At 49.8% G+C, this 24,258-nt stretch overlaps 1 protein-coding gene across 5 annotated transcripts; it reads right to left on the reverse strand.

Moving 5' to 3' along the window:
* Positions 1-27: 27 nt before the first annotated feature.
* DHCR7 (7-dehydrocholesterol reductase) lies at positions 28-20,462 on the reverse strand. Of its 5 annotated transcripts, XM_084770377.1 has the most exons (10): positions 19,849-20,017; positions 18,025-18,138; positions 15,922-16,055; positions 14,025-14,116; positions 11,703-11,925; positions 9,977-10,067; positions 9,077-9,290; positions 7,090-7,294; positions 3,582-3,713; positions 28-1,396 (listed from the first exon to the last, which is right to left on the reverse strand). In XM_084770377.1, exons 4-10 carry the CDS (start codon positions 14,108-14,110, stop codon positions 932-934), a joined length of 1,416 nt encoding a protein of 471 aa, XP_084626503.1. In that variant the 5' UTR covers positions 14,111-14,116; positions 15,922-16,055; positions 18,025-18,138; positions 19,849-20,017; the 3' UTR covers positions 28-931. The 5 variants fall into 5 exon arrangements, with proteins under 5 accessions (XP_084626503.1, XP_084626504.1, XP_084626502.1 ...); XM_084770378.1 differs by lacking the exons at positions 18,025-18,138; positions 19,849-20,017 and adding an exon at positions 20,341-20,462; XM_084770376.1 differs by lacking the exon at positions 18,025-18,138.
* Positions 20,463-24,258: the final 3,796 nt, after the last annotated feature.

A 24,258-nucleotide genomic window follows, 5' to 3' on the forward strand; every position in this document is an offset into this window, starting at 1 on the left:
GCCCATTCAGGAGACAGCACAGTATGATTCATTTAACAAGGTAGATTTAATATAAACAGTTGTCCACAAGGCTAAGAGGATCCTTCTAGTTTTACAGAATACCCTGAGTTTTGGGGGGCAGTGTCCCTAATGAGAATGGATCCCCTCCCTCACACTGGAACTCTTGCTGAGGAAGGTATGGCTGAGGCCACTGGCTGGTGATACATTCTCAGTTGTCTGGGCCAAGTCTGTTTACCTCTGAACCAAGTCTCGCAGGTAAACAGGAAGCACCTTCCGGAAGAGGGCAGGAGGATGAGCTACTAGGTGGGTGCTCAGGGAGTCCTGTACCGGGAACCCTACCTCACATCAGAAAGAGTTCTATCAGGTTAGCCAGGGTCTACGCAGTGGGCAGTGCACCTGGATATCCCAGGCCACTGCCTGGCATTCCTGGGGTTAAAAACAAAAAACAGGAACCTAAACAGAAAGCTTGCCTCCTACAATGGCCCATGAGCCCTCTGCTGGCCAAACAACGCTGCACATGCTACAGACAAAAAAAAACAGGGGGGTCCAGCCCACCATGGCAGAACAGGAGGGGAAGGTGGCATTATCAAACTCTTCAGGTCCCTCACACTGTCTCCAGTTTACCAGGAGGGCCCAGTCCTGGGAGACATCTGGTAGGCCATCTGGACAGAATAGATGGCAGGCTCCCAACAGAGACATACATGAAAGGGCCAGAGTCCTCTGCCCTCAGGATGCTAAACAGAGAAAACAAATCAGTCTGCTGGGGGCTCAAGGTACACTCAGCTCTCTAGCTGCTACCGGACACTATGGGGCACAGGCTCTCCATTCTACAGACAAACCAAGCTCCTGCAGAGGAAAGGTGGGATACCAGTCCCCATGCATCCAACTCCACACACTCAATAAAGCCTCCCTCCACTTCCCAGGATGGTCCTCAGAAGATTCCGGGCAGCAGGCGGTAGGGCACAGCGGCTGTGTAGCGCTCCCAGTCACGGCCATACTTGTTGGCACAGCGGTGTTCGTCACGGAGGCAGCGGTGGACAAGCAGGATAGTCATGTAGATGATATAGAAGTAGGGGAGGAGGTGGCCGCTGCCACAAGCCAGGCAGTAGGCGAGGCTGCCCATCAGGTCACCAGTATAGTTGAAGTGGCGAGCCACACCCCAGAAGCCCGAAACCAACAGCTTGCTGTGGTGCTTCTGCCCATCAGCTGATGTATAGGAGCACTCGATGGCCTTGGGCTTCTTGCCCCATATGAGGCAGCGCCCATCTGTCCTGCGGAACAGGTCCTTCTGATGGTTGGTGATTCGGAAGATGTAGTAACCCACCAGGCCAAGCAGCAGGATGCCCATGGCGTGGGGGGTGGAGAGCTGCACGGGGTGGTATACCAAGTACAGGCCCTGTGGGGAGAGGGGGAAGCGGAGAGAAGTGAAGTGTGGCCCCGCTGCAGGGGTGAGTGGGCATCAGCGTGGGCTAAGAGGACCCCTGGCCCTGCCCCAGGCACACGTCACACCAGGTTCCTTTTTCTGTTAAGTAAAATACATGAGACCAGGCACACATCTGTAATCCCAGCACTCAGCAAGTTCCGGGCCCGCTTAGACGATTTGTTGAAACCTCATTAGACCTCGTTTCAAAAGCATAAGAGGAAAGGGCAGAAGAATGTGGCTCAGTGATAGAGCAGCTGGTCAGCAGGCACAGGGTCCAGGGTTCAACTTCAAGGACGGGCAAGCAGAGGGAGGGAGAAAAAGGGAGAGGGAGGGGAAAGGAAGAGAGGAGGAAAACAGGTTGAATACACTCAGTCTCCTGAACACGCTCCCTGATCACAGGCTGTGCTGCTTTGTGATCCACTTGACTGACTGGGTTCTGTCTATAGCTGCTTCCTCTTCTGTGTGCCATGAAGATGACCATGTTTACATCATCATAAGGTCTGAAAACTGACTTTGGATCGCCCATTGGTTGGAGCTGGTAAATCAAAGATAATCTGAAGCCATGGTGATGACAGTTGATTTTATTTTTCAACTTGGGTAGACCACTGTGTGTTTGGTCAGCCATAGGCTGTGAGGATGAGACTAACATTGTGTGTGCATGTGCACCTGAGCAACTCATGAAGCAACTAGAAAAGTGCTGGGTGTTCACCTGTCAGTCTCCACCTACTCCTTTGGGGCTGGGTCTCTCCCTGAACCTGGGGTTCACGTTTTCTTGGCTAGGTTAGAAGCTAGGAAGGCTCTCTGTCCTAGGGCTACAGGCATGCATGGGACTCCCCAGTTTGTTCTCTGGGTGCTGGGATCTGACCTCTGGTCCTCCTGATGGTACAGCACATGACACATGTTTAAAAAAAAAACAACTCCATATTCATTCAGCACAAAAACAACTGTTTGTTTTGTTTTGAGATAGTTTCATGTAGCCCAAGCTGGCCTTGAACTCACTATGTAGATGGGAGTGACTCTGAAGTCTTGACCCTCCCACCTCAACCTCCCAAGAGTTGGGATTACATGTGTGTGCCACCAGGCCCAGCAGCAAGTTAAAAAACAACAACAACAACAACAACAACTTCCAATCTGTGCATTACTCACACAGAGGCCACTATATCCTGAGGCTGGAACAAGGCTGGCTAGAAAGACCAGTTATAAACATGGTCTCTGTCATTAGTTCACACATGGGCACTGAAGATACAATGAGGTAGCCCATGAGCCTGTGCCCAGCCAGTGCAGAAACACAACCATGTGAGCTGTCCATGGCTGGTGAGGACCTACGGTTAGTGTGAGTCTTGGGCTGACACCCGTCTAAGGTCCTTACTCTCCACCCTCCTCTCTGCTGGGAACAACTGCTTTCCCTGTACCCTTGCATAGGTAGCCAGACCACATCCACAACCCATGTCACTGTCATCTACGAGACCAGCTGACAGAGGCTCGCCATGCTGAATCCTATCTGGAGAGGCCAACTGCCTTCTGAACTCCTTCTGGCCTCTCTAGGCAGCAGCAGGAGCTGATGAGCAGGCTCACTACTACCTCGGTGCTGACACATCCAAGGGGCCCAGCTCCTCACTGCTGGCCACCCTGACGACTCAATCCTGCCTCAGTTGAATTGGGGTTTGTGCACTGACTACAGGGGTGATTAGGGACACACTCATACTGGTGCAATCCCAGGTCCTCCCAGACCAACTACCAATGGCTACAATGGATCAGCCTAAGCTGGGGTGAAAACCATTCCACACAATCTGCTGCTCAGCTTCAGCACAGTTCTCAACAACTCTCCAAGCCTTAAGTGGAATGACTTTGTCCCGCCACGGCCGTGAGTGTGTTGAGGAGGGCAGGTAGGCAAGGTGTATTAAATACACTTTCTCCTTTTGGTACTTTCAGTGTAGGATGCATGAAATGGGAGCTAAATCCCATGTTGGGTCAAGGATATCTGTGATGCCAAGAGCTTTCCCCTCTTGGGAAAAGGCACTGATCCAGTGAGCCTCAGGACTAACACTGTGGCAAGCTCTGCGTGTGTGGCTCAAGGTCAGCCAGAAGCAACTGAAGACCACACAGCCAGCGCCCATGAGACTAGTCACCGAGTCCTACCACCCTTGCTCCTCCTTACCTGCAGCGTATAGAGATAGGGCAGCCACACGCAATCTCCCCAGCCCAGGTACCACCCAAAGTGGTCATGGCAGATGTCAATGGTCTTCAGGTACCAGGTTTCATTCCAGAAGAAATCTAACACGTAGATGGCCTGCAAGACAGAGCCAACACTGTTAACACCACAACCCCGTACAAGCGAGGGATGGGGGGTGGGAAGTTTGGGTACCACTAAGTAACTTAAGTTACTGTGGGGCTAAGAACATCAGAGGGGGCACTCCCACCCACCAGCAGTTAAGGCTCTCAGCTATAGCTCCCACAGGTGATATGATCCGTAGAGCTAAAAGCAGAGGTGACTTAGGATGGAAGGGCTCAGGGACTGTCCCTGGGAAGCTGGATCTGAGTACCATGGTAGACACCAACATAAACCTCCACAGGGAGATTGTCCCAGCTTTGGTACCTCAGAACCACGACACGCACATGCCCAAGGAGACTGAGGTCCATTCAGAGATGGGCAAAAGCACAGATCCTGCTCGTCACTTCCCACCTCAAGGGAAGCTACATAGCACCATAAGCTGTGACTAAGGCTGGGATACATGAAAACATTTCAGACTCCTGACTCATTACTAAGGTGCAAAATGCGTTAACCACAGTTGCATAAGACAGAGTTTGAGCCCCCTGGCTGAGGCAGTCCCTTAAGGAGGGGAGTGGCACCTCACATAAGCATGCTGGGATTTGCCTGTAACACCTACACACAGTCCCAGCTTCCTGACCCTTGGCTGTACCAGGAAGCCGGCCTGAGAAGCCTGGACTCCAGTGCTCTGTAGAGAAGTGGGTCTCTTCTCCATCTATCTCTATGCCCCAGCACAGAAGAAGCTTCAGGAGGGCCACAGGGTGGGGCCCTGCCAGAGGCTATGGTCTCCATGACCACAGCTGGTGGGAAGCAGGGACATAACCATCCAGTCCTGGCTCTGCAGTCTGGCCCCACCCCAGCACAGGTTGAACTGTGCCCATGGCCTCCTAACCATCTATTGTGTTGGATGTGAAACAGACTTCTATAAGGGTGTGCGGCGTTTTTCCACTGAAATCAGACTTGTGAGAGAACAGGTGATGTTTGTCCACTGGAATAAGAGCAGCCTCTTAAGCTGGGTGCGGTGGCGCACGCCTTTAATCCCAGCACTTGGGAGGCAGAGGCAGGTGGATCGCTGTGAGCTTGAGGCCAGCTTGGTCTACAAAGTAAGTCTAAGACAGCCAAGGCTACACAAAGAAACTCTGTTTCAAAAAACAAAAAACAAAAAAACAACAAAATAAAAACCCGCCTCTTGTGGGGCATGATCTTTGCCAACTGCTCTACATCTCAGTATGGACTCTGAGAGGATATATATATATACATGAGCCCAAAACAAGAGGCAGGGCTTTTTGGTCTTAGCTGTTCATCACTCCACTTCAAGATGCTCCTAGAGAGAACGCTTCGAGGTTCCAGGTTTCAGCAGCTGCGGTTGTAGTAACTTTTGCTGAATTTGTTGCTATTTAACAGGTCTGCTGGTATCCTGCCGATTACGACAGTGAAATAGCTTCAAGAAATTGAGTTTAAAAAGGTCTATTTCTCAAGCTGGGCATGGTGGTGCACGCCTTTAATCCTAGCACTCAGGAGGCAGAGGCAGGCGGATCTCTGAGAGTTTGAGGCCAGCCTGGTCTACAGAGTGAGTCTAGGACAGCCAAGGCTACACAGGGAAACCCTGTCTCGAATAACAAAACAAAAGGTCTATTTCTCCTGTTTCCATTAACCTCTGTTCTCTATCTAAGGTAGGTGGGTTGGAAGGGAGGTATAAGGGTTTAAGAACCCCAAATAAAGTAGGTTTGAAAAAGTTCAAAGCCCACAGGTGGCGCCCAACATGGGACATAATGGGTAATTTAACTTCTAATGCTACAGAGAAAAATACAGGTTTTGAAGGTGAAAAGAAAGATATTGTTTCAGGATGTCAGCAAAATAACAACTGCTATCACAAGCCTCTTTCCTGCTTTATAAACAGAGGAAAATTTCTGGTTTTGCTTTGTCTTTTTACTGTATTACATTTTTTAAAAGATTGAAGAAAAGAATGATAATATACGAAAACCAGAAGTGTCACTAAATTCTTTATTTCTGAAAAAGACTTCAGAGTTAGCAGTGCAACAAGACAGTCTACGGGTAGAGAAGGAAGCACTTGGAGAGCAAATAGCACCACTGACAAATAGAGGGAAAAAAGCGTTCAGATTTGGTGATAACTAAAAAACGGGAGCTCTATGCTTTTGCTGCCCTGCCCTGCCCTGCCCTGCCCTGCCCTGCCCTGCCCCACGCTCCAGATGGTCAGAGCACCGGCATGCAGGAGGGAGCAGAGAAAAATGGGAAACCGGAGAGGCTGAAAGGGTTCTAGAGGAACAGGAAAGCAGACAGGCCAAAAGGGCTTTAGAGGCAAGTACTCCGTTAGAGGTATTCTCTAGGGCTACACAGACACCATCAGCTTTTCCAGGCTTTGTCCAACAATCTAGTCAGCCTCAGTCCTTCCTGACACACCAGACTCAGGTCACATCCCAGCATCACTGGGCACTTGCTCTTACTTTTTGTTATTGTTGTTGTTATCACTAGGTTTTTCTTTTTCTTTTGTACACGTGCATATGTGGTACATGTGTGTGGGTACATATATGTGGGTGCCTGTGCATACCTGTGTGTGTGCATGTGGAGGCCACAGGTTGAAGTCTTCCACCTTATTCACTGAGGCAAGGACGCCCAGTCAAACGCAGAGCTCACTGATATGGCTAGTCTTGATGGTCGGCCTGCTCTGGGAATCCCCTGCCTCTGCCTTCTGAGGCTAGAATTACAGATGGGCACCACGCCTGCCCACCGTTTACATGGGTTCTGGGGATCCAAAGTTTGGCCTTCATGCTTTCAGGGCAAGCACTGTATCCATGGAGCCATCCATCTCTCTAATCTTACTGTTGTTCTTGAAATAGTGTCTCACCCCATAGTCCAGGCTGCTCTCAAACTCAGTATGTAGCTTCCACCCAGTCTTGAACTCACAACAGTCCTGCTGCAGCCTCCTGAGTGATAACTGCTTTGAACAGAGGGATGGAAACCTCCACAAGGGGCTCCATGTTAGTCCCATCTGGCCACAAACTTCCTAGTTCTGGTTACACCTTCCTCAGTGTGTCAACCTCTCCCACTATGTGGGCTACACAGGCCGCTCCGTGTGTCTTGAGCACACCTGCTGTCTCCCTTCTCTAGCTCATTACAAAGGCCCATGTACTCTCTGATCCTATCCGAGTGCAGTACTTAAGGGAGTCCTCCCTGGACCAGGCCAGACTACATGGTGTCTGCCTCGTCCTTCCAGAGGCTGGCACAGTGGCATCTATGTAACGCTAGATTCTCAGCATGTACTCGCTCACTGTGACCTGGAAGGGCCAGCTCTGAACAAGATGGTGTGCTAGGAACTCTCCCAAAGTTCAGCAGGTATGGCGCCCCACCCTCCCTAGCTGCAAGCATACTAAATTACCTGTAAGACATTGACCAAAATCATGGAGTTGGTCACATGGCCGTAAAGCTCCTGCTGCTTGGCAGCAAAGGACAGGTTGATAAGGGTCCAGGCCACAATCCCTGGGCGTCCATTGAAGAACAGCTTGAAGTCAAACCACTTCCCGATGCGGGGGTTGAACTCAATGCCCATCATATAGTTGTAGAAAAAATTGCCTGTGAATTTGCTTAAAAACATCAACAAAAGACTCATTACAATTTTGTTTTAGATTTATTTTACGTGCATGAATGTTTTACCTGCATACTCGCCTGTGCACCATGTGCATGCAGTGCCCTCAGAGGCCAGAAGAGAGACCTGGATCCCCTGGATCTGGAGTTACAGACAGGTGTGAGCTGCCATGTAAGTTCTATGAATTGAACCCAGGTCCTCTGCAAGTGCATCCAACACTCTTGACCAATGAGCCACATCCCCCGCCCTCCAAAGACATATTTAATCAACTGGCATATCTCGCCACATATGGCTCATCCAGCTTTGTGGATACCAGTGTTCAGGTGCCCGTGAGTAAACGGCTGCAGCCGTAACCATAAAGTCTCCACACAAGGGAGATCATGGCAGCCCTGCCCTCAAGCCAAGCCACATATCTGCATTCACTCTCACTCAGAGTACACTGTGCTCAGCAGAGACATAAAGGCACAGGAGCACTTGAATTAAGTGGCAAGTGTCCCGTGCTCACAGCCTAAGCTGCAGGGCCCACGTTTCTCCCTGTTCCACAGCCTCAGTGACCACTCATGCCCTTAGCCCACAGCAGACCCTTCATCCCAGATTGGGGCAGAGAACTAGCTGAGATACCCTTCCTGGGTATAGCCTACTGTGCATGCCCAGGGATTATTGCTAACTGGGACAGCAGGTTCTCGTCCTCATTCCCAGTCAGGCCAAGTAGAAAGAATGAAACGTAACATCTACAAAAGCAGCAACAGCTCTGGGAGCCTCCAAATGCAGTAGGGCAGTCAGTAATCTGCAGGGCAGAGTAACACAAGGCACACAGCATCCTCATCTGAGGCTGGCTCCCCAAAGCTAAAACCAACTGCTAAGGTAGCGATGTTCCCTTTTCATCTGCATCTGCAGGCAAAACTAAGAACTAGAAAAGAACGCACCAATTATCATCTGTTAATGGGTGGGTGGATGGAAGGATGGGTATATAGGTAAGTAGATGGATGAGTGCATCATGGGTGGGGGTGGACAGATGGATGAGTGGATAGGTAGATGGATGGGTGCACGGATAGATAGGCAGGCAGGTAGATGGGTAAGTGGATGGCTGGCTGGATGGCAGGGGGATGGATGGATGGATGAATGGATGGGTTGGTAGATAGGTCGATGAGTGGATAGACAGATGGGTGTATGGATGGGTAGGTGGTGGGTGAACGGATGATTAGATCAGGAGCTGCTGAGTGGCTGTGTGGGTGGATAGGTGGCTGAATAGACCGATGTAAGGTTGGGAGAAGGATGAGCAGATGATGTATATATGGGTAGACTTGGGTAGATGGATAGATAAGCAGATGGGTGAGTAAACAGACGGAGAAGTGGATGGGACGACAGACGGACAGACGAGCAGATGGGTAGATGAATCAATGGATGGGTAGGTAGATGGGATGGAAGTGGATGGTTGGGCCTCCAGCCCCAAGTTTCCATGAGAATTGCTCTGAGCAAGCAGGGCCTCTCCTGGGAGGCAGCTATGGAAAAGCTGCTGAGATAACAAGTCTTTCCTAAAACTGTTTCACAAGAAGTAACCCAAAGAAAGAGGCAATGTCTACCTCAGCCACAAGTTGCCCTTCTGGTTTAACTGCTCCCATGGCAGCCTCGGCTGCCTAAAAGCGAGACAATCCAAGCATCCAAAAAGCTGACTCCAGATCTCACATCTCAGAGTTTCTCAATTTTCTATGCCAGGGAACAGATGGCCCTGGGTGGAGTATCCATTCTTAGTAGGGCATCCAGCTGCTAAGAAACTTACCAGTCTTTGGCACTGGTCGGGAACAGGTAGCCCTTGATCATTGCGAAGGTAGACACGGCATAGCCCAGAATGTTGGCACACCATAGCAGTGGGATCCAGTTGTCAAAGATGATAGTGGGGGAGAACCAGGATAGAAGGTAAGCGTTCACAAACCAGAGGAGGTGGGTAATGAGCCAGGCTTGCAGCCCGTTCACCTCGTACTTGTTTACAACCCCTGCAGAGGGAGAATCAAGCAGAGCACCCTAGTTGGATTACCTAGCCTCACTGTGTAGCTGCCTCACACCCAACTTGCTCCTTGGTCTCTGTTGCTGGAGACCCCTGGCTAGATCATTTGTGTACCACTCTAAATGGGGGAGCGGGGGCATCTTCTCTTGCATCCCAGGCTTTCAGGACAGTGGCACCCTTCACACTGTGAGACAGTGGCTCCTACCAAAGGCAGAGTTGGGGACCTCTGAGTTGCTTCTCACACCCTCATTAACTAACCCGACTTGAAAGCAGGACTGTGAGATGTGAGCAAGGTCTATCAAGCGACAAGTAAGACGAGCTCAACCCTGTGCCCTCCCAGGCTCACTTGCGTTTGCTGTGGGGCCTCTCTGAGATCTCTCTGCTGGAGAAATAGGCGGGATCCCAACCCATGGGGTTAGCCGTGTGCAGCTGGGCTCCTCACACTGCTATGAAGCAGAGGGGCTGGAAGGCAGCGGAGTCAGGGACCGCACTCCAGAGTGAGGAAAGTGCCATGTCTGTAACGGCATGGATGCCCTCCAGAGCCTTGCGGCCTGATGATAGCATCCAAACTAAACTGATTCTTATCTGGGGCACAGTGTGGGAGAGCAGCTTCAGGGAGGCAGGGACACAGAGCAACCAGGGCAAGACTCCTACCAGCTCAGGGGCAAAGGTTACCTGCTGGAGTTATGGCACCTTCCTGGATTCCTCCCACATAGCCTGGTAGAAATCTGTGGCAGAAGTCAGGAAGCCACGAGTAAAGCAGCACCTGAAATAGAATTTTAGACGGAGGGGTTGGCAGCCTGCGGGGGACAGCTGTGTGATTCGACCTGGCCTGGTTTTACCAGACAGATATGAGCAGAAGACACTGTGGTTATTCTAGAGCTTAGAACTCTAGGAGCTGGGCCTGGGCAGGGAAGCCCTTTTCAAGGCCATTGAGAAGCACTGAGATGGTGGCTAGAGAGAGGGCTCAGTGGCTAAGCACACTGGCTGCTCTTCCAGAGGACCCAGGTTCCATCCCCAGCACCCACAGAGCAGTTCAGCACTATCTGTTGTTACTCCAAGAGTTCTGACACTTTCATACTGATGCACATTCAGGGAAAACGCCAGTGCACATAAAATAAAAATAAATGATTTTTTTTAAAAGCCTATCTTTTCTGTGTTGTGCTGCATATTGGGGGTAGGGGTGGGGGCAACATTAACATATTCTTGGTTAACCATGGTTAAATATGCTATTTTAATAAAATATTGAAATTCAAAAAAAGCCTATCTTTTAAACCATTAAAATAAAATAAAAGCATTGAGATGTGATCCACACCCCATGAAACCCACCCTTTCAACATCACGGTTCAGAGTCATATAATGGGTTCACAAGACCAGGCAATCATCACCACGGTCCTGATTCTAGAAAACTAACAAAGGGAACCCTAGGGTGGGGGGAGAGACAACTTGGCTGTTAAGAGGAATTGCTGCGTGTCCAGAGGACATGGGTTCGATTCCCAGCACCAACACCCATACGGTTACCACTGTCTGTAACTCCAGTTCCAGGAGATCCCATACACTCTTCTGGCCTCCGGTGAGCACCGTAAGCACACAGTGTACATACATATGTGTAGGAAAAACACTCACACACATAAGGTAAAGAAATCCTTAAAAAAAGTTTTTTGTTTTTTTTTTTTTAAGTTGGGCAGTGGTAGCACATACCTTTAATCCCAGCACTCAGGAGGCAGAGGCTGGTGGATCTCTCTAAGTTATAGAGTGAGCTCCAAGACAGTCAAGGCTACACAAAGAAACCCTGTCTTGAAACATACCCCCTCCTCCCAAAAGTACTTTTTTTTTTTTTAATTTAAAAAGAGAGAAGCCCTTTCCCACTGTCAACCGCTCCTCATCCTTCTCCTGTGGTCCCTTTAAGTCACCAATCTTTCCAGCCTGTGAACGTGGTCTAGACATTTCACATGTATGCAATCACTCCATCAGTCTTGGCATCTTTCACTTGGCAGCCGCTTCCAGCATTGGCAGAAAGAGTAGCCTATCACAGAGCTAGATCAGGACTATCTGGCAACCTGTGGAAGCAGTAGAGTCTAGGACTCCTCCTCCCAAGGGCTACACTGAAAAAGATTTCAGCTGTGTGTAGGGACTCCCTCTGGCTCCCTATGCCCTCCCATGTGGTCTTGTTCACTGCCCAGGAGGGCTGCTGCTGAGCTATAGCCAAGTGCTGGAAACCATGAAGGATATAGTGTGACACACAGATGCTTCCTGCTCTGTGTATCTGCTTCTAGGTAACTGTGGCATCCTGAGAAAGTGAGCATCACTCTGAATCAGAAGTCTGCATCCCAGACAAGACCCTGGGAGTGGAACACCTTCCCCCTATCCAATGCACCCAACCCCAAGACAGAGGACTGACCTGGAAGCTGACCCACAAGAAGTACAGTTGGGCGGCTTTAGCTGTCACAGGTGGTGTCTTGGCCCAGATATCTGCCAGGCTAGCATGGCCTGTAGCTATGTCCAACACAGGGACGGTCAACGAGCAGCTGTACTGGTCACACGCCATGATGAAGTAGTACACAATGAACGGTGCAAACAGCAGCAAGAAAATGACGCTGGCCAGGGAGAACCAGTCCACTTCCCTGAGAGAAGGACAGAGGGCAATTACCATGAGGCATCCTGTTCTCACACCCCACACAGGACTTACAGACTCCATTCTGTCCCTTGGCCCCAGCATGGTGGGGTGCCTAAGACACCATTCTGTAGTGAGAATTTTGGTTTCTTATAAAACCCAGTTATGGTGGGCTGGAGAGATGGCTCAGAGGTTAAGAGCACTGGCTGCTTCTCCAAAGGTCCTGAGTTCAATTCCCAGCAACCACATGGTGGCTCACAACCACCTATAATGAGATCTGGTGGACTCTTCTGTCGGGCAGGCGCATATGCAGACAGAACATTGTATACATAATAAATAAATAAATCTTAAAACCCAGTTATGAGCCGGGTGTGGTGGTGCACACCTTTAATCCCAGCATTTGGGATGCAGAGGCAGGTGGATCTCTGTGAGTTCAAGGACAGCCTGGTCTACAAAACCAAGTACAAGACAGCCAGTACTACACAGGGTCTCCAAAACCAAAAACAAACAAACAAACAAAAAATCAGTAATGTTATGTGAACATGTTTTTGTTTTAATTCCAGGTATGGGATATGAGCCACTGACTAGATTGTGTCTCATGCTCTGGCAGGGATGTGATTTTGCCAGCTGAGGATAGTGTATGTTTGGAATTCTGGGAACTTTTCAGAGAGACAAATGCCAGAGCCCCAAGAAGGGCTGGAGGCACTTGGAAGAAGAAGGCAGCAGCTGCTGCTACTGTTGAGGTTTGTCAAGCAAAGAGCAAAGAGATGAGAAGTTGGATATATTCTGACTATGAAGACTGGATTTGCTCCCAGGGAACCCGATGGCCCTAATTAGCAGGAAGTAGTCTAAGGAGACTTATGCCCCCTTTCCCCTCTAAACTTTCTCTCCTACTTAGTGTTGTGGGGGGGGGGGCAGGGGGGAACAGTTGGAAGAGAGGCAGAGATATAAGAACCCAAATAAAATAGACTAAAATATACACCAAAACCCTTCCATCCCTCTAAGACTCTCTTCTGTTCCTTGAGCCCCACAGGGGTCTCTAACATGCCCTCCAATCTCCTTGAGCCACATGGGAGTCTCCAAAGTGCCCTTCCATGTGTGGGACTGTCCTTCACACCACTTAGAACCTGGTGGGAAAGGTTATCAGTTCAGAAATCCCTCCAGCCAAGGCAGGTCCCTCACGCTGCTCTTGAAGGTGTTCTATCTGTGACCACCACCAACAAGCCTCCAGACCAGTATGTGAACACAGGGGCCTCTTCATGACCCTTAAGGCCACTAGCTTCCCCAGTCCCCATGCAGGGAGGACACTTAACTCACATTGCTCAGTGGCAGAGAGAGCACCATGACATCAACCTGGTTCTGGGTTGGTGGCAGGGCTCCAGATGATCCTTAGGCCATTTGAAAGACTTGGAATGCTGGCAGGGTAAGACAGGCAAGTCCATGCCTCCCTTCGGGTGATAGGTTTCGTTAATAAGATAGTTACCTTCAGGCCACGAGCATGGGGTTCTTATAAATCCCCTCCGAGCTTGTTTTGGCAGCACATATACTAAAATTGGAATGATACAGAGAAGAGCAGCATGGCTCCTGTACAAGGATGGCACACAAATTTGTGAACCGTTCCATATTTAAAAATAAATAAAAATGCCGGGCCTGGTGGTGGCGCATGCCTTTAATCCCAGCACTCACGAGGCAGAGGCAGGCAGATCACTGTGAGTTCAAGGCCAGGTTGGTCTACAAAGTGAGTATAGGACAACCAAGGCTACATAGAGAAACCCTGTCTCGAAAAAACAAAAACAAAAACAAATAAATAAATCCTCTCCCAAAGATATCTCAGGATATATACACATACATATCTCATTATACAAAAATAAAAAGGTCAAAAATGAGACTATTTCCAGCCCTAAGCACTTCAGACAAGAGACAGCCTACCCTAAATGGCTTCTAGGCTCTTTTTTCCAATTCTTTATTTTGTAGAATGGAAAACAGCTTACCTTTCACTTATTTTTAAAATAAAATAATAATTTTTTTCTAGGTCCATAACATCCCTGAGGCCGAAAGCCTTGAGAGTCCACCGCACCCTCCAGCTAGTAAACCAGGTGAGCTCCTTACCAGGCACGGCCCCATTGTCCTTGAGGTTCAGCCTTGCTGCTGGGGCTCTTGGATTTGGGAGCGCTGTGCTGGGATTTTGAAGCCATCAGGCCCTGAGGGAAAGAGGAAAGGGCTCGGATCCTTCCAGAATTCTAGACCCCACCAGGACACAAGTGCTGACTGGGGCAGAGGCCTTTGCAGCCTTCTCAGCACCTGATCAGAGAACAGATTCTGGGAAGAAAAAGGTTAGGCTCCTTCCTGAACCTGTGCATCCTCCCCTTGGGCCCTCCCACCCCTGACCTCACTTAGTAATAGCTTTCCCAGCTGTGACAGATGCAGGGACTGGCTCTGCCTACACATCCCTGCTCCTCCGGACCCCAGGGCTCTTCAGTATCTTTAAACACGGCTCTCAGCCTTCCTGGTAGTGCCCACTACTTCCTCTGCTCTGTTATGTTTACAGATGTGCTTGTCCCCTTCTCAGTAGACTGTGACCCAGCTAATGGCAAGTGGTTTCCATCTAAGGAAACTTGTCCCTTTAATTTCTGAATAACTCTGCTCACTGTGCAGGCCTGTCGTGTTTGTGCACTCATGTGCACTGTCCATCTCCCTCCAATAGAAGGCGGCTCCCTAGTCATCCCTCCACCACCAGGGCCTAGAACTGGACCTAGGGGCAACACTTCATAGATACGGGCTCCAGGTGTCTCCCCAGCCCCAGTGTTTCCTCCTTCGCCTCCAAAACAAGCATGGCTTGCAAATTTTTAAAATATCAGGGATTTTAAATGATATCTTAAAAACACTCAGAGGGGCTGTGGAGAAGGCTCAGTAAAGTATTTAATATGCAATCATGAGGTCTTGAGTTCCATCCCCAATACCCATGTTAAAATAAAAGAAAGCCAGGCTCAGCAGCACAGGCCTTGCAATCCCAGTGCTTGGAAGCAAGCAGACAAAAGCATCCCTGGGGTTCTCAGGCAGGCAGGCTAGCTAACTCAGCCAGCTGCAACTTTAGCAAGAGCTGCTGCCTAGAAAGCTAAGGTAGAGAGCCAGAAAAGAAGACGTGATGTTGGCCATCTGTGGCGCGTGCATGCACATATACACACACACACACAATCACAACCACCGCCGCCACCACCACCACCACCACCATCATCATCATCAGTGAAACCAGGTTTAAGGGCCATAGCAGGGCTGGCAGAATGGCTCAGCAGGTTAGGATGCTTGCCACCAAATCTGGTACCGTGGCTTAGCTGGTAGGTTGGCAGAGGCTAGCATGCACAAAGCCCTGGGTTCAATCCCCAACACCTCATTAGCTGCGTGTGGTGGTGGTGCACACCTGTAACCCCAGCACTTGGGAGGTGGAGGCAGGAAGAGCAGGAGTTCAAGGCCAGCCTCAGCTACACAGAAAGTTTTTAAGGCCAGCTTGGTCTACATGAGGCTCTGAAAAAATACAAAAGCAAATATTTTAAATGTATTTGGAGGTCATGTATCTGGTCATACCTCTGCCGCAGGCACCAAATTTTGTGAAAAGAAATACAGCCTGTGCAGGGCAGTAGGTAGAGGGGATTTCCCTTCCACTCCTGAGCCCCACAGATCGCCTGATATGTGAATGGTGCCCTGAGTTCTTCACTTGGGGGTTGCTATTTTGAGATTTTATTTTTATCTTCTGTGTATGGGGATTTTGTCTACATGTATGTCTGTGCACCACGTGCATGCAGCACTTGTGGAGGGCAGAACGAAGTGTTAGATCCCCTGGAACTGGAGGGAGTAACAGGTAGTTGTGAGCCACCATACGGGTGCTGGTCATCAAACCCAGCCAGTGCTCTTCACCACCAAGCCACCTTTCCAGCCCATTCTTCAGCTTTGAAAACAGTGCTCCACTTCCACCGCCCATGTCCACGGGCCCTGTGAGCAACATACTCACCTTTGACCACTGGGCCAGAGGTTTCACAATAGAATCAAGTTTTCTTGCTCAGAAGTGGCTCACAAAATGTCCAGGCTCATCAGATGTTCCGCAAGGTCTGCTGCTCAATCCTTGTCAATATGCTGAGCAACACCCTGCCAAAGAGGACACAAAAACACCAAAAGTCACTCAGAGAGCTGAAATGCCAAGGTCAAAGGGAATGAAGAATCCACACACCACATGCATCGAGGCCACTGCTGATATCAAGCAAGGGACAGGCTCAGGACTTAGGATATACACCCAGCAGAGTCCATTTGGGGTGACTGAGCCATGTCAACAGGAGCATGGAGGGCTGTGCCGGGGTAATTGGATGGAAATTTTCAGAGGTTTGGGAGAGCTAGACCCAACACAGGCAGGCCACAGACAGATGTTTCCTAAGATGCTGATGTAAAACCATTCCGGCACTCTTTGGTGCTATCACTCACCCTGGTGCTGGCATATTACCACAGAACACACCAGAAACCACTGAGAAGCCAAGAACACAGAGTAGCTTGGAGAACAACCTGGACAAGGGACCAGTCTCTAGGGGAATACAAGAGAACAGGGGAGCTACTGGGTGCCCCATGGTACATAAGTCTATGTTCCCTAGGATTTGTGATAGTCATCCTTATAAAAGACGGATGAAGAAGGTTCACTGGTGTCCCACATGTTAAATGAAGGCAACGGACTAGGCATGGTGGTACTCGTCTTTAATCCTAGCACTTGGAAGGCAGAGACAGGCAGATCTCTGTGAGTTTGAGGCCAGTCTGGTCTACATAGTAAGTTCCAGGACAGCAGAGCAACAAAGTGAGACCCTGTCTTAAGAGGAGAGGATAATAAGAAAAAGAAAAGAACACGATTGATGTCGTAAAAGTCAAAAGCTTAAAAAAAAAAGAAAAAAGGCAAAGGCTTTGTTCAGCCAAAGTCAAGGGACACACTATGCCACCGGCAGCCTATGGCCACACAGCAACTGGAAAAATGTCCACCCCACCTAAGGCAGCAGGGGGTGAGGGGGTGGGATGATTTCAGTGACACTTCAGGAAGAAAAAAAAAATGCTCAGTGAACCTCCACAGCTGTAGATCCGAGGGGCGAGTGGTGCAAGGTGCCAACGTCTGAGCTGGAAACAGCCTGTAAAGGAAGCTACTGCTGCCAGGAAGGTTAATTCTGAAAGCAAAACACCTGTGCCCTTGAGTGGTGATGCCCAGCAGAGGAAGGTGGCAGGCCCTTCCTCCCACATGGTTAGAGAGCCTTGAACTTGCTGTGTATTCAAGAATGACCTTGAACTCCTGACTTTTCTGCCTTCACTTCCTGTGTATTCCACTACATCCAGTTTTTAATATTATTCATTTATTTATCCTGTAGAGAGGAGCATGTGTGGAAGCCAGCTGACAGCTACTAAATCAACGGAAAGCACAAACCTATGATGCTGAGCCACACAGAACCTTCTGGTTACTGGGGCATAGCAACCTAAACAGACCTTTCAGGATTTCTCATGGTTTCTGCAGGTCAGAAATTTGGGGAGGGAAGCCGGGGCCAGTGGCACACACCTGTAGTATCCCAGCACTCTGGAAGGCAGAGGCAGGCAGATCGCTGTGAGTTCGAGGCCAGCCTGGTCTACAAAGTGAGTCCAGAACAGCCAAGGCTACACAGAGAAACCCTGTCTCAAAAAAATTTAAAAAAAAAAAAATGGGGGGAGGGATGAGCCCAGAGGGGTGTGTCATGGGAGTAGTCAGCTATCCAGCAGAACTTCAGGTGCTAGACCTCCTCCCACAGACCCATGTGGGCTGGCTTGGCCTAGCTCATAGGTGGCCTCAAGGCGATGAGAGCCACTCACAGGGCAGTGCTAGGGAAAGAGAATGCTTTCAGATCTCTCCTTGCAAAGTATGAGACATTACCAGACCCATGTGATCACAGCTCAGGCATTGTACATCCTGAAAAGGCAGTAGAAAGGTATGGCCACATGAGCTGCCGCTGGGGCAGTCAAAGGATGACACAGTCTGTGCTGCCAGAAGCTACAATCCACTCAGCACTGGCCAAGGGCCAGGCGCCCAGCCCACCTGAAGAATGAACAATGTTACACCCACCTCCTTCACAGAGGAGACACTGGGGAAGAAGAAGGCGGGGCAACTTGTTGACAGCTCACATGGTCTAGGACACAAGGCTGGGTCTGGTGCTCCGCTTTTGGCACCCTTGGGAGGCTGTTGGGAGTATTGATGACATAGCTAAATTTGCATATCAGATTCCAGGGACCTTCCATGTAGGGAGGCATCTATGTCACTGGAATATTCCAGAAGCAGTAGGTATCCAATCTGGAGATTTGTTAGCCTCGGGTATGGTGTTGGATTTTAAGACGAAAAGGTAGGAAATCCTGGGTCTGGGTGAGCAGTGAGAAACAAGTCTACCTGCATGTACCGATGGAAATTTATCCTGGGAAATACTTGGGGCTGTGGCAGTGGGCAGCAACAAGAGCTTCCTGCAGCGCTCTGTAGAGACACGTAAAGTTGTGGCACACCCACTGACAATTACCGGAGAAATCAGATGCTCTGGCACCCAGCGCTAGAGTCAACTCTGCAGATATCAGCAGGGTCAAGCCCTTCCTTCCTGTATCACGGAAGGACCTAGAAGACTAGGGGGAGAGAAGACTTGGGATCTCATGTTGGGGTGTCCTCTCTTTCTAATGGAAGAGCTTCTGTAATGAAATGGCATCTGTGAATTCACTGTGCCCCACCCCTTTCCCCAGGTCAGGTGAGGCTAGCATCTGGGGTGGCCCAAGGCTGCTGAGATCCACACATGGTCCCCTCTGATGCTCTGAGCACAGAACTCTGTGGAGGAAAAGCAGCAGTTCCTGAATGTTCCCCCCCCCCAAAAAAAAACCCAGTAAGGAAGGAAATTGCCTGAGGCCAGGATCCCTGATTCTTTGAAATAATCTCTGTTTTAATAAAAGCTACAAAAATCTCTGCTTTACATAAGTTCCAAAGTGTATGTCAGATTTGAAACAAAAAGTATCTTCTCCCTCAAGTCAGCCTCGGGCCTCACTAGCTTTTCAGATTGTCCCACGGATTATCACTTACACACATCTACTGTCCCTCCTTTCTGTTCCAAAGTCATTTTTGTTTGTTTGTTTGTTTGTTTTACCATATTCATTGGCAGCAGAGCCTTACCATACCTACTAGGTGCACTTCTTCCTGACATGCAGACCCACTATGCCCATCAGCTACGCTGGGTTTTGTTTTGTTTTAAGGAGCAATTTCAAGAAGATTCTATCAGAAGTAGCTCAAAACATAAATTAAATATGTTTCCATTGTTCGAATTCTTCCTCTGCAAACCATCCTGATCTTTAGGGGGATGGAGACGCTCCACAACCCGGGAGGGTCACGTATGACTAGAGCTTCCCAGGACTCTCACACCAGTGGACAACCCATCTCCTGAGAGGATATATCAAATCATTCAAATCCTATTGAAGAGATTCACCAGGATGTATGTGCCCTGGGGGTAGGAGGGTGGGCCAGGGATTCAGTCTACACTTGCCCCTCTATACCTGAGCATTCAAAGGTCACGCAGAGAGTTGGGCCCACATCCCACATCCCTCTCCAATCCATAGGCCCCAGCTAAACTAAGCAAGGTTCACCTCTGTACCTGCTCACAGGGGTACCTGACCACCTGAGCATGCATCCTTCCTCCTACCCGGCTCTCTCTCTAAGCACACAGGCCTCTATCCTGTGCACTCGACCCCGATCTGCACACTGGTCCCCTCACCTGCACACACGCCCCTAAACCTGCACATCTGTTAGCCAACCGACCCCAAACCTGTGCACACATTCACATCTTAATTTACATACACACGCGCCTCACAGCATATCCCCCTCCATCTCTCACACAAGGGCTCCTTTCCCCGCATTTGTACTTACGGCCCCGTCTCCTGCACTCTTGACGCTTTCCCCAACCCCAACTTGTGCGCACCGTCCCTCTCCCGCACTCTGGCCTGACCCAGGAACACCAAACCTCAACAGCCTGCAACGAGGTAGACCCGCGCTCTCTAGGCTCGCCCTAAGTGTCCGCCTGAAGCTCCGCCCCAGATGACGTGATGTAACAGGCGTCCAATCGGAAGTGAGTTTTGCGAGCCTCGCCCTGCGATTGGTGAAGGCGGTGAGCTGACTTCCGAGCCCACCTGGCCCGCCAGTCGGCGGCGGGCTCGAGATTAACAGCAGGGCCGGTCCCGCCCCGATTGACAGCAGGGCCGGCCCCGCCCCGATTGGCAGCAGGGCTGGCCCCGCCCCCGCCTCTAGGGTCTTGGGTCTGACTCCACCTGGTAGGAGGAAGGATGCAAATGGGGACTCAGCCCCGCTGGTACCACGCGTGCCTTTCCAGAGCCTCAATTTACCCTGCTGCTGAGCCCCTACCTGAAGGAGCGTCTCGTGCACAGAACAACAGATACTGCCAAGGCCGCGGGACCAGGAGACCAGACTAGCAAGCTCCACAACGAAGGGACATCTAGCAGAGGGGTGAAGGCGATGGCTGCCTTTAGCCTAAGAGCCAAATAGTGCCCCTGGTGGACAGAACTCAGTCACACCTCCGCGTCCTCAGTGATTGGGGACAGCCCAGCTGCATTCAAACCAGCGCAGCAGCTGCGTACAATTTCCCTCTCTCTTTTCATCTCTTTTCCTCCCCACCATCTGACGTTAGTTGGTTGCAGTCTTCCTATCCTGGTGACAGTCTCCTCTGCTGCCACGACAACACAAGCTGGAAACAGAAGTGACTTCAGCACTATTAGCCACTGCCCAGGTGCTGGCCCCAGCGGTCCAATAATGTCCTTTATTGCTTCCCCCCCCCCCTTCAAACCATGAACTCCAGTCAAGGTACACGTTTGAACAGAATAATAGATTATACAGAATATAGCAGCAGTTACGCGTACTGGCTGTTCCTCTAGAGGACGAAGGTTCATCCCCCAAGCACCTACAATACAATAGATGCTCATTGTCTGCGATGCAATGTACCAATCACTGAAAGGAGTTTTGCGGGGTAGGGGTGGGGTGGGGGGGTGGGGGGTGGAAATGGGCAACTGAATCTTCAATCCACTCCTAGAGCGTAGGATTTAGAGATATTTATGGCGTAAGAAACAGGGAGATGAATGAAATGGGCAAAGGGTGGAGGTAAAATGGCTCATGGTCTATGTGTGCATTATAAAAGCATGGTTTTAATAGAGACATATGTTCAGAATGGCTGTAAGCTTGAGAAGAGGTCGGCATTTTCAGCCTCCTAACAGAGAAAGGTCACCCATCGGTCTCCTAGATGGGCCCACACCAAGAGGCGGTGTGAGGTGCATGTAGGCAGGTGGAATGCAACTTTGGGTGTCATTCCTCAGCACCTGTGGGGGTTTGCTTTGTTCTGTGCTGAGTTTTTACAAGCACAGACCTTGTGCCAAGGAGGCTAGACTGGCAAGGACAGAAGATCCAAGGGATCTGTGGTCTCTGCCTCCCCACGGCTAGGCTTATGAGCAGTTGTCACCATACCAGCTTTTTTATTTTTATTTTTTTAACTCCTATTCTGGAGAGCAAACTTGTATTCCCCTGCTTGCAAGGCAAGCATTTGACCATCTGAGCCAGTCCAGGAGCCAAGTAGTTTTCATTAAAACAAAAACAAAACTGGGCATGGTGGCGCACACCTTTAGTCCCAGCTCTCAGGAGGCAGAGGCAGGCCCAATCAATGTGAGCTCGAGGCCAACCTGGTCTACAAAGTGAGTCCAGGACGGCCAAGGCTACACAGAGAAACTCTGTCTCAAAAAACAAAACAACAAAACAACAACAACAAGAAGAAACAACAAAAATCTGCCTTGAAGTCTCTAAAAAGAAATGTAGCAGCCACTGTCCTCATACCTCACTTTTTCAAAGAGGCCTTTCGTGGCTGAGCTATGTGGCCTCCAAAACGAGCCACATTTACAGTCCACTCCAAGGAAGTCACACAGAGGGTTTGTGGCAGGAGGGGCATTAGAGATGTGGAAAGAACAATGGTTCTGTAAAGTGTTACAGTGGAAGGGTTCCTGAAAGGACCAAATTCCGTTTTGAAAAAGAAAGTCAGCACTTGGGAGGCAGAGGCAGGTGGATCACTGTGAGTTCGAGGCTAGCCTGGTCTAATAAGTGAGTCCAGGACAGCCAAGGCTACACAGAGAAATCCTGTCTCGAAAAACCAAAAAAAAAAAAAAGAAAAGAAATTCCATTTTGTGTTAAACCTAGCCAAGTGTTGAACCCAGATTCCAGAAAAACCACAGACTAGTCTAAACAGAAAAATATTCCCCAGCAACACAATCAGCTCACCTTGGGAAAGTCCAAATATACTCTCTGCTGGTCAGGCTGACCAGCAGGTGGTCTGGCACATAGCAACAACCAATTAGGAGAAGGCAGGCCAAAGTTCCTAACGCCCCCATGACTGCTTCAACCAATCTTTTCTATAGGCCAACTTGCCCCTACACCTATTACCCAACCACAAAACGCCAACGCTTGTAACTCCTTGCTTACAGCTTTTCTGCCCAAATGTCATCCAACCATAGACTGTAAAACCCATTTCTTTTACTAAAACCTATAAAAACCCCTCTCAATTGAGACTCAAGGCTACTTCCCAGCATCTGCTGTACCAGTGCTTAGAGGTGTGTCCCAGGTTCGAACCTGCAATAAAGACTTCCTTGCCATTCCATTTGGACTCAGCTCTTGGGTGGTCTGTTCGGGGAGTCTCTCGAAAATTGGGCATAACATTCCAACTCTGACAGGGGTCGGGGATTTCCCCCAGTGAAAATGCTACAGCTCTGAAAGGAAAGGTATCCCGGCAGTCGGAAGCCAAGGACTACCCCAAAGTCACACCGCACCATGACCTCCCACAAGAGGTTGATTGAGAGAGACACAAGTGGGCGGCTGCCTCTGCTTGGATGAGAAGCAACAGGGAACTGAGCAGGAGACAGACCTATATGGGGTTTCTTGAAAGAGGCCTTTTTTAAGGGCAGAGATTTCCAGGGTGGGGATTGGTGAGATTTCAAGCATTGCCCAGGATTGGTGGGATTCCATGCTCAGGGGTTCGTAGGATTTCGTGCTTAAGGGTAGGTGGGGTTTTCAAATCCAGAAGTGGGCTCCAGCCATTTACCCTACTGGTTCAGTTTGCCTGAGTTCAGGCCAGTAGAGTTTGTTGTCTGGTGGTTTCCAAAGTGAATGGCCGTCTTCCCATAGAGACAGATATTTTTTGAGACTTGCTTCTGAGTTGCCAAAGACTGATGTATGTAGTCATAGTGTAGGGTAAGACATCCAAGCTCACTTCTGGGTTTTGAAAACTTACCAATCACTGGGCTTGAAATCTCACTCATCTCTCGATTTGGCCCAAGCTCAAGATTTGAAATCCCATCAATCCCCACCCTGAAAATCTCCACCCTGGAAAACTCCTCCTCCAAGAAACCCTATGTAAAGCCATTTGCCTCTCGCTTGTGTGAGGTTTGTCATACGGTGTGACTTTGTGGTGTGCCTTGGCTCCTGGCTACCAGGAAACCTTCCCCCTCAGAGCTGTGGTGCTTACACACAGGCCCTTCCTTTGACAGGTGTCCAGCAGATGTCCAAGGCAACATTCTAAGAACTTCTTTCTTGGTACAGTCTGAAGGGTCTGCATTGGCTTCTGTTTTGAGGGAGGATGCGAGGTCTGAAATGTGGGTCTGAGAAAAAAATGGCTGAGGAGGAGCTCGACTATGAGCTATAGGGTGAAGAGAGCCCTTTCCTCCCCAGCAGCTTTTGGTCATGTGCTTTTTGTTTGTTTGTTCTTGAGGCAGGGTTTCTCTGTGTAGCGTTTGTTGTTCTGGACTCAATTTATAGACCAGACTGGCCTCAAACTCACAGAGATCCACATGCCTCTGCCTCCCAAGTGCTGGGATTAAAGGCGTGTGTCACCATTGCCTGGCTTGGTCACATGCTTATCACAGCGACGGAAAGCAAACCAGAAGCAAGCCTTTCATGATTTATCAAAATCCGCTAAGGCAGCCATGAAACCTATCCCGGACAAACCAGTGGGGGCGTGGCTCCGAGACAACCTTTCTGCGCAAGTGTGCTTCTTGATGCCGCTTTAAAGGGTGCTTTGCTCAGACGTCCGGCGCGGGGACAGTGTCTCACAGAAAGGCTCAGGGCGCAAAAGTGTAAAGGATTGTAGGCTGTAGAGGCCATAGAGGCGGAGCTTCCCTGTAGGACCCCGTCTGCAACGGCGCGCTTCTGGAGGCGGTGCAGATGCTGGGCTATGACGTCAAGGGGGAGGAGCTATGGCGGGCAGAGGGGCGGGACTGCTAGGAAGGCCACTCT

This window comes from Acomys minous (genome assembly GCF_964271855.1).
Source record: "Acomys minous genome assembly, chromosome: 2".
In the NCBI taxonomy this organism is placed as follows: domain Eukaryota; kingdom Metazoa; phylum Chordata; class Mammalia; order Rodentia; family Muridae; genus Acomys; species Acomys minous.